Source organism: Zalophus californianus, chromosome 10 (assembly GCF_009762305.2).
Source record: "Zalophus californianus isolate mZalCal1 chromosome 10, mZalCal1.pri.v2, whole genome shotgun sequence".
NCBI classification, from domain to species: domain Eukaryota; kingdom Metazoa; phylum Chordata; class Mammalia; order Carnivora; family Otariidae; genus Zalophus; species Zalophus californianus.
Genome location: NC_045604.1, coordinates 99,888,125 through 99,901,374, shown reverse-complemented (window position 1 = coordinate 99,901,374; position 13,250 = coordinate 99,888,125). Strand labels below are relative to the sequence as shown.

General features: G+C 45.1%; 1 protein-coding gene across 1 annotated transcript in view; it reads left to right on the top strand.

Annotated features, from left to right (window-relative positions):
- GALNT17 (polypeptide N-acetylgalactosaminyltransferase 17) overlaps nt 1–13,250 on the top strand; it is a 458,315-nt gene that overhangs the window by 343,147 nt on the left and 101,918 nt on the right. The window contains exon 6 of the mRNA XM_027613677.2: nt 2,945–3,062. Within this exon, the coding sequence (XP_027469478.1) occupies nt 2,945–3,062 (118 nt within the window). The remainder of the gene's footprint in view (nt 1–2,944; nt 3,063–13,250) is intronic.

Here is a 13,250-nt window from a genome sequence, read left to right as displayed (position 1 = left end):
CAGCCGGTGCCTGCTCTGCTCCTGGGAATAAGAAACCAGGGGGCTAACTTCTCTGCCCCCGGACACCTGACCGATCGAGGAGCAGATGGCTCCACAGGATGGGTCTGCTGCTACAGACCCAAGTCCCTGAGTCCCGTCTCTGGAAACCTGGTTGCACAATTCTGGGCCGCACTCACAAGTCTGCATTTTCTAAAAACCATCCTGGTGATGCTGGTGCACGTGGGTCCCCGAGCCAATCTCTGAGAAACATCCTTTTATCCCAAGCCACCCCTTCGAGGGTGTGTGTTGAGTGCCGGTGCCATCTGGTTTCAACAGCCTCGCTTACCCTTGAGGGGCTAGAAAGTACAGCATCTTGGGGCAGGATCTTAATTATGCATGTATGTTAATGTTGGGAATTTCTAGATGCTAAGCACAGGCTTTGGGGAGATTGTTCCAGCTTACTAGAGTTTTTTGATGTGCTCAGCACTTGCCCTCAAGAAAACTGAGGTGTTCCTGCTGCGGCCTCCTGTTCCCCCCTCCTCTGCAGACCCCTGTCACCTCCCATTGATGGCATTTCTCTCTCACTTGGGTGGACCCTGGCGCTTAGCTCCCCCAGAATGACTCTTCCCTGCAGTTTGCTCCCCTGTGGCTGCGTGATAAAACATCCTCCCTCCCCCCCCCCCACGATCATGAGTAGGAGGAGATAGCATGTGTTCCCATCATTGGTTGGGAAGAACAGAAACCTATTCCACACGGTTTGAGTCAAGGAGATAGAACACAGAGACTCGGGGTGGGGGGGCTCTCGCATGACCCCAGGGGGCAGAGGGCAGAGCCAGGCCTGTCAGCTGATGGGAGGCCAAAGTCACCAGGTTGTCCCTCACCACGGCCTCACACCTCCAGCATGCATCTGCTTCCTTCCTCTGCACAATCATGCACGTGCACACGGAGGCCAATGCAGCCGTCCCAAAATGGCACCCTGAGTCCTACAGATGAAAGAGACCATGTGGTTCTCACTTCCAGAACCCTCCTGACTCCAAATTTTTCCTCAGGAAAAACATGATTTGATTGACCCAGTTTGGGTTTGGTGCTCATTCCTGGTTCAGTTGACTGATGCCAGGGGTCGGGCTCACACGGTACTTTTCCATGTTTGGGGTCAGCTGCCTGTCTCTGAGGGGCGCAGGGCTGGGAGGAGAGGATCAACAAGTGAAGCACCTCCTCTCCCTGGTGTGGCCCGCGTGGCACCTGTGGAAGGCCACACCCCATGTACAGGGCTGTGATTGGTATGGGATTTCTGGAGAAAACATTATGGGTGGGCTTCCCAATGAGAGGGCAGAGGAACAATCTTCACTGAATCCCTCCTTTGTGAACGTTGCATCTCTTTGCAGAGCGATACTCCATAGGGACTTAACTGGGATCCAGAACATTCCATTAACATCACAGAAGTGTGGGTCTCAGTGGTAACATCAGCGTTCAAACTACTCCACTCAGCGCTGAGCACTGATTCTTCTGGTGTGCCCCTCCACTGCTCTACCACGTGGGTTCTAAGAGGTGTTCCATGGGGTCGGAAATCTGGATATTAAGGTGAAAGTCAAGCTCAAAATCAGGAGCAAATGAGGATCTGACGTGGAGGTTTACGGTTCAGCTCGAGAGAATTCCACCTCATGAACAGCTTCCTGGTGGCCCCAGGGGAGTTTCACTGGCCTTCCTGTCTCTTTTCCTCCGGAAAGCATCTTAACAGCATTTCTGGCCTTTGGCAGCTCAGGGATTTGCCCACTCCTCCTTGGAGCCTTTTCTGGAGAGTAGAGTGGACTTTAAGATTGGGTGGGTCCTGAGCCCCACCCACCCGGTGACTCAGGGCACCAGATCTCCCTGGGCCTCAGCTCTGACTTGGTGTGCTGTCCCTCATTAGCCTGTGGCCCATGCTAGAAGAAATAATCAAGGGGATTAATATATTCAAAAACAAAGTACAGATCTTTGTTTCCAGACTTTATGGTCACAGGCCACCCTGCCAATACTTTTCATCTTTCCTCCCGGGCACTCTTCCCAGCAGGCTGAGGTGGCCTCTCCCTGGGCACCAGTGGTCTCCTGGATGAGTCTTCTCTCTTCTCGGTCCTTACCTCTGAGCTTCTCTGTGACTGCCCTGGGATGCTCATCCTGTCACATAGCTGTTACCAGATATGCCATGAGAACCATCCTCATGCTTGCAGACCCCATGGGTCATGTGAGACCGTCCTGTGTGAGCTACCCAGAAGCCGGGTCGCCGCTGGATGCTCTGGGTACCCTAATTTGTCTGAAGCTAAAACAGAGCTTCATGGAAAGTGTGAGTGTGGGAAATGAGAACTTCAGGGAAGTTTCTCGATTTGCCAGAGTGAAACCCAGCACCTGTCAGGACGGTGCCTGCAGAGGGGTTTCTGATATGTCACCTTAATGGCTTTAGCTCCTCCTTTTTTTTTTTTAAATTGAGATATAATTGACATCTAACATTGGGTATAATCTATTGATTTGGTACGCTATATATGGCAGTATGATCACCCCCAAAGCATTAGCTAACACCTCCTTCGCATCACATAATTTTCTTTCACCTTGTAGTGAAAACATTTAAGATCTAGTCTCTTAGCAACTTTGAAGAATGGGGTGCAGTATTCTTGACAATAATCACAATGCTGTGCATGCGATCTCCAGAACATACTCATCTTCGAACTGCACGTTTAGACCCTTTGACCAGCATCTCCCCGATTCCCCCAGCCCCTAACCCCCAGTAACCACCATTCTACTCTGTTTCTATGAATTTGGCTTTTTTAGATGCCACATATAAGTGAGAACATACAGTATTTGTCTTTCTCTGACTTCTCTCAGCCTAATGCCTGCAAGGTCCACGGGTGTTGCAAATGGCAGGATTTCCTTCTTTCTCGTGGCTGAATCATATATATGTCAGCTGATTCTGACTTCTTTCTCGCTCCTGCAGGACGCCAGCCATGATTGGCTGCTCCTTCGTGGTCAACAGGAAGTTCTTCGGTGAAATCGGTCTTCTTGACCCTGGGATGGACGTGTATGGGGGAGAAAATATCGAACTTGGAATCAAGGTTTGTGCATGATTCATTCATGTTTGTGAGCAGAGCTGCCTGGTCATCCTTAATGTGTATTTAAAGCTTCTTTCACTGGTGAGTGGCAGGAGCAATTCACCCATCCCCGCTCTTGAGAATGTGCCAGCGGGTTGTCACCCTCTTTAGGCAGGGGGACCCTGGGCTTTCCCTTCTCCAAAGGTTGACCAGCGTTTCATGCTTTGGTGACCCACTCTGGACATGAGCCGGAGAATTTGGTTCCCACTTCCATCCAGTTTTTCTTCTTTCCTTAACTTGTTCTTAAAATTAGGTTATCTCCTTAGTGAGTATTTCCATTGGATGCATTTTGACAATTTGTGTACATCAGAGAATCGTTAAGAGGCTAGAAAAGAGAAGGACCGTGTTCCCTGGCACCTTTCCTTTCCTTAGAAATGCTTCTAAGGAGGAGGATGGGGAAGGGGAATGACAAAGAGGCAGAATGGTCCTCTTGCTGGGCCCCCAGCCCCCATCAGCCTCACTGTTAGATAACTTGTACGTGGTTGACCCTTAACCTGGGTTTGAACTGCACGGGTTCACTCATATGCAGTCTTTTTCGATAAATACGGTAAAGTATTGTAAATGTATTTTCTCTGCCTCATGATCTTCTTAATCAGATTTTTTCTGTACATAACATAGTACATAATACACATAACACACCAAGTATGCGTTCATCGGCTGTTTATGGTAGTGGTGAGGCTTCTGGTCAACAACAGTGGGCTAGGAGTAGTTAAGTTTCTGGAAAGTCAAGAGTTACACATGGATTTTTGGCTGCACGCACACAGGTGGTCAGCGCCCTAAGCCCCCATGTTTTCCAAGGGTCAGTTGTGCTGTGTTCTGCTTGAGATTTTGTTTGAAAAAATGAATTCCAGGGTAGAAAAAATGCAAGGTGGCCACACTGATGCATTCCGACCTCTTTGTTGTGGAGTTAAGATAAATGAACCCCAGCCAGGAGTTGGAGCAGGGGCGGGGAGGTTCCTTGAGACACAGTAACCACTTAACTAGTATGTCTTCATCCATACCACAAAGAGCGGGTGCTGGGGGACCCCCAGCTGGGGCCTCTGTGTCCACTGCCCTTTGTCCTGAACCTTTGTATACCTGAGCCCCTGGGAAGGAGGCTTGTTGGAAACCACTCAGGACACAATTGTAAGATTTAAAATTCACTGAATCTCTTTTGCCTCTCTCCACCACATTCTCATTTTTGTTCTACCAGGCGACAACACCCAGGACAGATCTCCTGCCCTAGTCAACGCCTGCTCTTTGCATCCTGTCTCACTCGTGTATCCCTCACTGCTCTATACCTTCCATCAGCCCCTCATCGACCCTCGATCCCCCTTTGTGGAAATGAAAGGCGTCGTGCCCTCATGATGTAATGGCCATCTGTGAAAGGGGATGGTGAGGACGTTCCCTGCCTCCTCAGACCACTCCCTTTCGAAGACTTCCTCTTGCTCTCAATGTCAGGCTGGGTTCTTTCCTTGATGGAATTTGCATAGGGTTTCTCTGTAAAGCCCCGCAATTAAAAAGCCCGTGCATATGTTATTATAGTAAATATACTTGTCATTCATCCATTTGGAATTTAACGGAAGGAAAAGATCTGGACCCAGCATGTTGAACTTGGCCTGCAACTTAGACCGCCATCTTGCTCTCACCTCCTCTCTCCTTGTGCTGTTCTGCTTTTTTTTTTTTTTTAAGTTCTCGCTGACCTCTAGCATGCCATAGAATTTTCTTATTTATTATGAGTATTGTTTTTCTCGACCTTGCCCTCACTAGATTGCAAGCTTTACGGGGTCCAGATCTTTGATGTGCTCCCCTTTGTGTCCCAAGCACCTAGAACCGTGCTCGGCACGTGGCTCCATAGGTGTCCATTAGATCCACGTCTGAGTGAGTGTTAGGAATCTGTGATAACTTGTTGCAGGTACCTGTCCGTGAAAGAAATGAGCTGACAGAAGCCCCACATTGAGAGAGTGAAGGTTTTGGTTTTTTTTGTTTTTTTTTTTAAGAGCAGAGAGATTTGGAGGTCTCTCTATGCTGTTAGAAGGAAGCCCATGAAAAGTAAGACATCACCCACAGAGGGGAGAACCAGATGATGGGTGAAGCACTGCCCCATTGGAGCCAGGGGCACAGGTGGGGGCGGTTCTGAGGACAGGAGGGACTCCCAGATTCGATTGCCACTGCCCACTGTGTTCTGGGGAAAACCGAAGCTGTGACAGCAGAATTCAGTGCTAAGGCTCGCTAAGATGTTTGTCTACCCACACTTGCAAAAGCATTTGCTTTGCAGTGACTTGGACCTTGCAAAGGTCTGTGTGTGGGGCTCTGCCAGGCTCAGTGGTGATGGTGGTGATGGTCCTGTGGGGCTGGCCCCCTCCATGAAGGGGGCCAGGGGTCCAGGGGGCTCACCGGTTTCCATCCTGAAGCAGAGCCCCGTTTACCAAAGCCTATGTACTACCAACCAGCTCAGGGGCCAATGAGTTCTACTCCACATGCTCCTTATGAACAGGCTGCAGTGAGCAGTTCACGGAGCCGGCTCCCAGCCTTGGCTTCACTTCAGTTCAGCTCCTGGCTGTTCTCTGCACGTCTTTATGAGAGCTTCAGATGGATCGGAGCATGGACGCCACCCTCCTGTGTGATCACCTGCCTCTTACTGTGTACCCAGGCATATCCAGCATCCACGCTGGAGATGTGGGAATGTTTATGCCTTATTGCCCGTGGATCATGTCGTCCTGCGAGCTGTGGGCCGACTCTATAGAAGCCTTGGTTTTCTGCCTGTTCTTAAAGCAGGAGTTGAGTGCTGTTGGTGCCATCAAGACCACAGCCGGCGCTCAGGGTCCACGTAGCTGCTGTCTACACAGTATTCTGTGGTTCTCATGGGGTGGTCCCTGACCAGCTACATCGACCTCATCTGGGAACTTGTTACAAATGCAGATTCCTGGGCCCCGTGTCCCACCTACTGTATCAGACACTCTGGGCAGTGGTTCAGCAACCTGTATTTTAACAAGCCTGCCAACTGATTCTGTTACACACCCAAGTTAGAGAGCCACTGGTCAACACCCCAGCCTTAGCCTGCTTCCTGGCAAATACATACCTCTCCTCAGAAAGCAGCTCAGGTAAGGATCCATGTCTTTCAGGGCCTTCCTCTGGCTGTTGCTCACAGCCACCGCTGTCCCTGTCCCCCAGCCCACACAGCCTGGGCCCCCTTGGGTATCAGCACTCACTTCCTCATGAAATTCACGGGCAGGTGTTTGGACCAGGAGACTGTGGGATTTCTGATTTTTTACATGAAGTAATCTGTGTTTTACAAACTATATTCATTCCCTTTCATTTCGTGCTGTTTTATGCCACTCAGAACACACATGAAATGAATAATAAATACATTGTTAAGAAAGCCATCCCCATTGCTTGAGAAAACATCAGAGCTTTGTTTAATATACACAAATGGACCCATACACATATATAATTTTCATATAGCACACACATACACAATTATACAAACTAACCTATAAGAAATGATGCAAAATAGGGGCGCCTGGGTGGCTCAGTTAGTCAAGCGTCTGCTTTCAGCTCGGGTCATGATCCCAGGGTTCTGGGATCGAGCCCTGTGTGTCGGGCTCCCTGCTCAGCGGGAAGTCTGCTTCTCCCTCTCCCTCTGCCCTGCCCCGCATTCATGTTCTCTCTCTTGCTTTGCTCACTGGTTTCTCTCAAGTGAATAAATAAAATCTTTTTTAAAAAAAAAGAAATGACCCTGAATCTTATGCTTCAGTTAAGTAGAAAAATTTTAATATGAGAGCACTATCTTTCTTTGTGATTTTTTTTCACCAAGAAATAAGTCCATCTGCAGTCTTTCTAACTCTTCTTTAAAATTTTTTGTTACTTTTTAATTCCATTCTCAGTAAGTAAAGATGTATCACAAGGATAAAAACGTAGAGTCTTACTGTGGTTCAGGGAAAAACACCCAGCAGGGTTGACTCTAAGGCTGTTGCTTAGGTGAAAGGCAGCTTGCCTGTGACCAAAACAATCACTACAGGGAAGGGTAGGGGGAGCTTTTCAGGACTGAGAAAATAAATGAGATTAGAAATGAAAGGTTTCATCTTGTTCTGAGTAACGTTAATCAGAAACTATTAACAAGGCATATTATTGTAACATGTCTAAATGGGAAGAGAGAAAAAAAAATTCTCCAAGGAGAGCAGGACCAGATAGATTACTTTTAAGTGGTGTAAAATCAGATGCTTTTAGATTTCTCCAATCTATCAGACTTCTCTGGGAAGAAAAGGTACTATCTTATTCTGAAGCCTTGTAGAAAAGGGTGACACCTGAGTCTACTGAATCCTGTCGGGCAGCCATTCCTAAAGAAGGACAAGAGAAAAGACGTTATCAGATCCTCAGACTCTCAGAAAAACATCTTTGCTTGACCGGGAACCTCAAGGACTGTATGTGTATGTTTTGGTAAATATTTGTGAGACCAGTGATTCGTGATGCAGGTCAGTAAACTAGAGGGTATGGGGAGGCAGAGGTGTGATAACCTTCTCACCTGGCCCACTCGAGCCCCAGGGCTTTCCCTTTGGTGCAGCTTTCACCGGAGGCTCCCCAACAGTGGCTACTAAGATTCAGACTCATGCCATGGTGAGTGATGGGCAAAGGATGTGTGTATTTGAATTTGCTCAGAGTGACAATAATGTGCTTAAATGACAGAGTTTGATCTGGCTGCTGCAGCTGCTGGCTTCACAGTGCATGGTGTCCCCGGGCCACACCATTTTCCTAAGGCATTTGGATGCCATTCTCATGACCCAAGTGGGCCCAAGGGTGGCATCCCTGCCATCTTGCCCAGCCCAGGCCATTTGAGTTCAAGACACTGAAGACCTGCAGGGTTACCCCCAGGCGCTGGCCGTCATAGTTCCTGAGCCAATTAGGGTAACAATGGCAGCAGATTTGAAGGATTGCCTCCTTCAAAGTGGTCATTTAGCAATTATAGGCTGTCTGGGGTGGCCGAAGCCCCAGGCCCCCAAGTGAACATGGAATATCCCATTCACACTGGTCTCTTGCTCACAGTTTTGCTTCCCACCTTGTCTCTTGTCTCTGTGAAGCTGGTGGTATAATTCAACCCAACTCTGAAGGCCTGAGAACCGGGGGGCTGATGTACATATAGTCCCAGGTGGAGTCTGAAAGTGTGAGGACCAGGAGTGATAACATCTGAGGGCAGGAGAAAATGAATGTCTTAGGTCAAGCAGGAACATGAGACCAGCTCTGACTGGTGCCATGATCCCCATCCCAGCCACTACTCCATCCATTTGGGACTCCTAATCCAGTACCCCTCTTCACCATCAAAACTCCCCCTGCCCTCTCTGAGACCCATCCAGAGCCCTGATGTCTAGAAGCCTCCTGTGACTTTCGTCTTCGATTTAGAACTCTTGGGCTCAAGTTACCACATCTAGTGAATGTTGTGATTTGGATAATGGTCACTCCTGGGGGGAGGGGGACCAGACCATCAGCTCTGTTCAGTTTTCCTCCTCCTTAGATTGTTTGAGTCTTTGGTTCTCCCTTCCCTGCTGGCATTGGTCATGTCTGGCTATGTGAATGTCTTCCTTGTGCAGGATTAGAGTATATCTGTGATAAAATTCAGGGTGAAGCTCCTGGTCATTTGGGGATAGGGTTGGCCTTGGGGTTTCCTGCACTGGCCTTTAATCAAGATGCATATGTTTTAGGTGGACAGCAGTTCAATGGCACGCTTTTGAATAGAAAGGAGCCATGTTGAGTGCCTTCTGTGCTCTAGCAGGATGTCACTGGGGATACCGCAGTGATTGACATGGTTTCGACTTCCATGAAATTTATGGTCAGGCAGAAAAACCATTCATTTAATAACTTCCAGTGTGTTCAGTATGAAAAGACAGGCTGGGAGGATGGTATGGGAGAATCTAGCAAGGGAATATAACTTACTCTAGGGAGTTGGGAAGAGCCTCCCTGAGGGAATGATGTTTAAGACTTCAAAAATAAGGTGAATTTAAATAGGCAAAGAAGGAGTGGGTGTGGAGTGTGGGAGTAAGAATATTCCAGGCAGTTTCAGTTAGGTGAGATGAGTAAGTCCTAGAGACTCCCTGGACATCATAATGCCTGTATGGTGTACTTCAGCATTTGCTAAGAGGGTAGATGTTGTGGGTTTTTTAAATTAATTTATTTTATTGAGATATAATTGACGTATGTCACTGTATAAGTTTAAGTTGTACAGCATGATGGTTTGAATTATATATTTTGTGACATGTTTACTCCAGTAAGTTTATTTAGCCTCTTATATAGGTACAATAAAAAGAGAAGACAAAAAAAAAAATTCCTTGTGATGAGAACTCTTGGGATTTACTCCCTTAACAACTTTCATGTAAATCGTAGAACAGTGCTAAGTCATCGTGCTGTACATGACATCCCTGGTACGTATTTATCTTGCCATTGGAAGTTTGTATCTTTTGACTACCTTTCCCCTTCCCCTACCCCCTGCCTCTGGTAACCACAAATCTGATCTTTTTTTTCTAAGAGTTTGCTTGCTTTTTTTTAGATTTTTGCATGTAAGTGAGATCATGCAGTATTTGTCTTCTCTGACTTAAGTCATGTAGCATAATGCTCTCTCAAGGTACATAATGCTTTCATGTTGTCACAAATGGGAGGATTTCCTCATTTTTTATGCCTGAATAATATTCTATTATATATATAATAAATTTATAAACATATAAATTTATAAATATATAAATAATACATATATTATTATGTATAATAATAAATAAAATATATAATAAATTTATTTATCTGTTGATGAATACTTAGGTTGTTTCCATGTCTTGGCTACTGTAAATAATGCTGCTAATGAGCATGGAAGCGCCTACATCTCTTAAAGTTAGCCTTTTCATTTCATTAGGATATATTCCCCAAAGTGGAATCGCTGGGTCTTATGGTAGTTCTAGTCTTAAATTTTTTGAGGATCCTCCCTACTTTTCCATACTGGGTGCACTGATTTATATTCCTACCAACAGTGCAGAAGGGATCCCTTTATCTTGTCATCGTGCTGATGACCAGTCTAACAGGCATGAGGTGCTAGCTTGTTGTGGTTTGATTTGCATTTCTGTGATGACTAGTGATGTTGATCATAACTTCATGTACCTGTTGGCCTTTCATATGTCTTCCTTGGAAAAATGTCTATTCAGGTCTTTTGCCCATTTATTGACTTTTTTCTTCTGAGTTGTATGAGTTATTTATACATTTTGGATGTTAACCCCTTATCAGATATATAGTTTGCAAATATTTTTCCTGTTCCGTAAGTTGTCTTTTCACTCTGTTGATTGCTTATTTTGCTGAGCAGAAGCTTTTTAGGTTGATCTAGTCCCACTTGTTTATTTTCTATTGTGTTGCTGGTGCTTTGGGTGTCATATCCAAGAAATCTTTTCCAAGACCCATGCCAAGGAACTTCTTTTCTGTTTTCTTCTAGAAGTTTCATGGTTGCAGGTCTTACATTTAAGTCTTTAATCCATTTTACGTTAATTTTTGTGAGTGGTGTAAAATAGGGGTCTTGTTTCTTTCTATTATGTGTGAGTATCCAGTTTTCCCAGCACCATTTATTTAAGAGACTGTCTTTTCTCTTTTGAGTACCCTTGGCTCCCTTGTCAAATATTAGTTGTTCATATATGTTGGCATTTATTTCTGGGCTCTCAATCTATTCTGTAGCTCTGTCTGTCTGTTTTTATGCCTCTATCACACATTTTGATTGCTATAGTTTTATAGTATAGCTTGAAATCAGAAAATGTGATGCTTCTCGCTCTGTACTTTCTTCTCCGGATTGCTTTGGCTATTTGGGGGTCTTCTGTAGTTTCATATAAATTTTAGGATTTTTTTTGTACTTCTGCAAAAAATGCCATTGGAATCTTGATAGGGATTGTATTGCATCTATAGATGGCTTTTGGTAGTATGAACATTTTAACAATACTAATTCTTTCAATCCATGAACATGGGATATATTTTCACTTATTTGTGTCTTCATCAATTTCTTTCATCATTGTCTCATAGTTTTCAGAGTAGAGATCTTTCACCACCTTGGATAAGTTTATTCCCAAGTATTTTGTTGTTTTTGATGCTATTGTAAATGGGATCATTTTCTTTATTTCTTTTTTCAGACAATTCATTGTTAGTATATAGCAATACTGCTGATTTTTGTATGTTAATTTTGTATCCTGGAACTTTACTGAATTCATTGATTAGATCTAACAGTTTTTTGGTGAAGTCTTTACATTTTCTTTATATAAAATCATGTCATCTGCAAATAGAGAAAATTTTACTACTTCCTTTTCAGTTTTGATGCCTTTTATTTCTTTTTCCTGACTGATTGCTCTGGCAAGGACTTTCAGTGGTTGAATAGGAGTGGTGAAAGTGAACACACTTGCCTTATTTCTGATCTTAGAAGAAAAGATTTCAGCATTTCACTATTGAGTATGATATTAGCTCTGGGATTATCATATATGGGCTTTATTATGTTGAGGTGCATTTCTTCTATACCTAATTTGTTTAGTTTTTTTTATCATAAACATGTTGAATTTTGTCAAATGCTTTTCTGCATCTCTTGAGAGGATCTTATGATTTAAGTGTTCTTGTCACAAAATAATAATGATACTAATAGTAATAATAATAAGTAAAGAGTGTGGGAGGAAACTTTTGGAGGTGATAGATATGTTATAGCATAGATTGTGTTGATGGTTCCACAGGTGTATACATATCTTCAAACTCATCAAGGTGTATACATTAAATAAGGACAACTTTTTGTATGTCAGTCATGCCTCAATAAGGTGTTACAACAGAGAAAAATAATATTTCAGGCAGAGAGAATAGTATGTGCAAAGGTTTGGAATTCTGACAGGGAAATATTCTAGAAACTGCAGGAGTTCCAGATGTCTGGAGCAGAGAAAGGAAGAAGGAAACATGTTGGGTGTGGTGACAACAGTCTGGGTGGGGCTTGGCTTATGGGGACTTGTAAACAAGAATTTGGCTTTTCTTTAAGGGCCGCTGTGCACATTTTGAAAAAAATTTTTGAAAAAATAAAAAAGATATATATATACACGTGTGTGTGTAGTCCCATGTACCCATCACCCAGCTCCTTGGAAGGGATTTAAGGGAAGTGAGGTCATCTGACTTTTTCTTTTTTTTTTTAATGATCATTATGACTGCCACGTGGAAAATGGATTATAAAGCTGAGTAGACTCAGAGGAAGGAAGCCTCAGTGAGGGAATGTGGAGTATGGTTGGGGCACTGGGAGAGGCATGAACAAATTCAGAAAGTAGAAGAGACAGTATAAGAGGAAGACTGAGTGTATGAAGGGAATGGCGGGAAGTTGGGGGGGAGGGTCAAGGCCAGCTCCCACATTCCTAGCTCTAGCAACTGGGAAATGCTGGTGCTACTGAGATAAGGAACAACATTGGAGGAGGTTTGGGAGAAGGCAGAAAGGCAGTGCTTTCTGTTGAGTCTCTGAAACACCCGAGTTTATCCAGCAGGCAGTTGGCTGTATAGGGCTTAAGCTAAGGAGAGGCCTAGGCCTGGAGTACCCTTGGGCATTTTGGTCCATAGATCATATTTGAAGTTGTGAGAGGGAGGAGGTTGTGTAGAGAAAGGAGAAGAAAGGACAAGACAGAAGTCCAGAAAACAACATTTAAGGCGTGAAAAGAGCAACTGGAAAGGAGACTGAGAAGACATGGGCCAGAATAAGAGAAAAACCAAGAGAGTGAGCTTATGGCAGCTGAGAGAAGAGCATGTGTGCGTTCGCAAAGTTGGTCCTTCAGGAGGCATGGAAAGGAGGAGGTGGAGACGAGTGCCATCCGGGAGGTATGAGTAACAGCGCCTGGTTGGTGACTGAACATGAAGAATGAATGAGAAGTGAATGTGGAGGGTGCTTCCCATCCTTCCCAGCTACGGGGTAGACTCACTTAGTGAACACTGGCACAGAGGAAGGTCTGTAGGTGGGAACTTGAGGAGTTCCATTTTAAAAACGTTGGGTTTGAGGCATAGCGGTTCCCTGTGACCTGGCAGTGAGATGTCAAAGGGAACGTAGGCGTGGGATGGAGCCCCGGCCAGGAGTGTGAGCAGGTAGAAGGTTCCAGTGCAAGGGCACTGTCCTGCTCGGGGGTCTGCTGGACTGTGGTGCTGTGGACTTGGAGT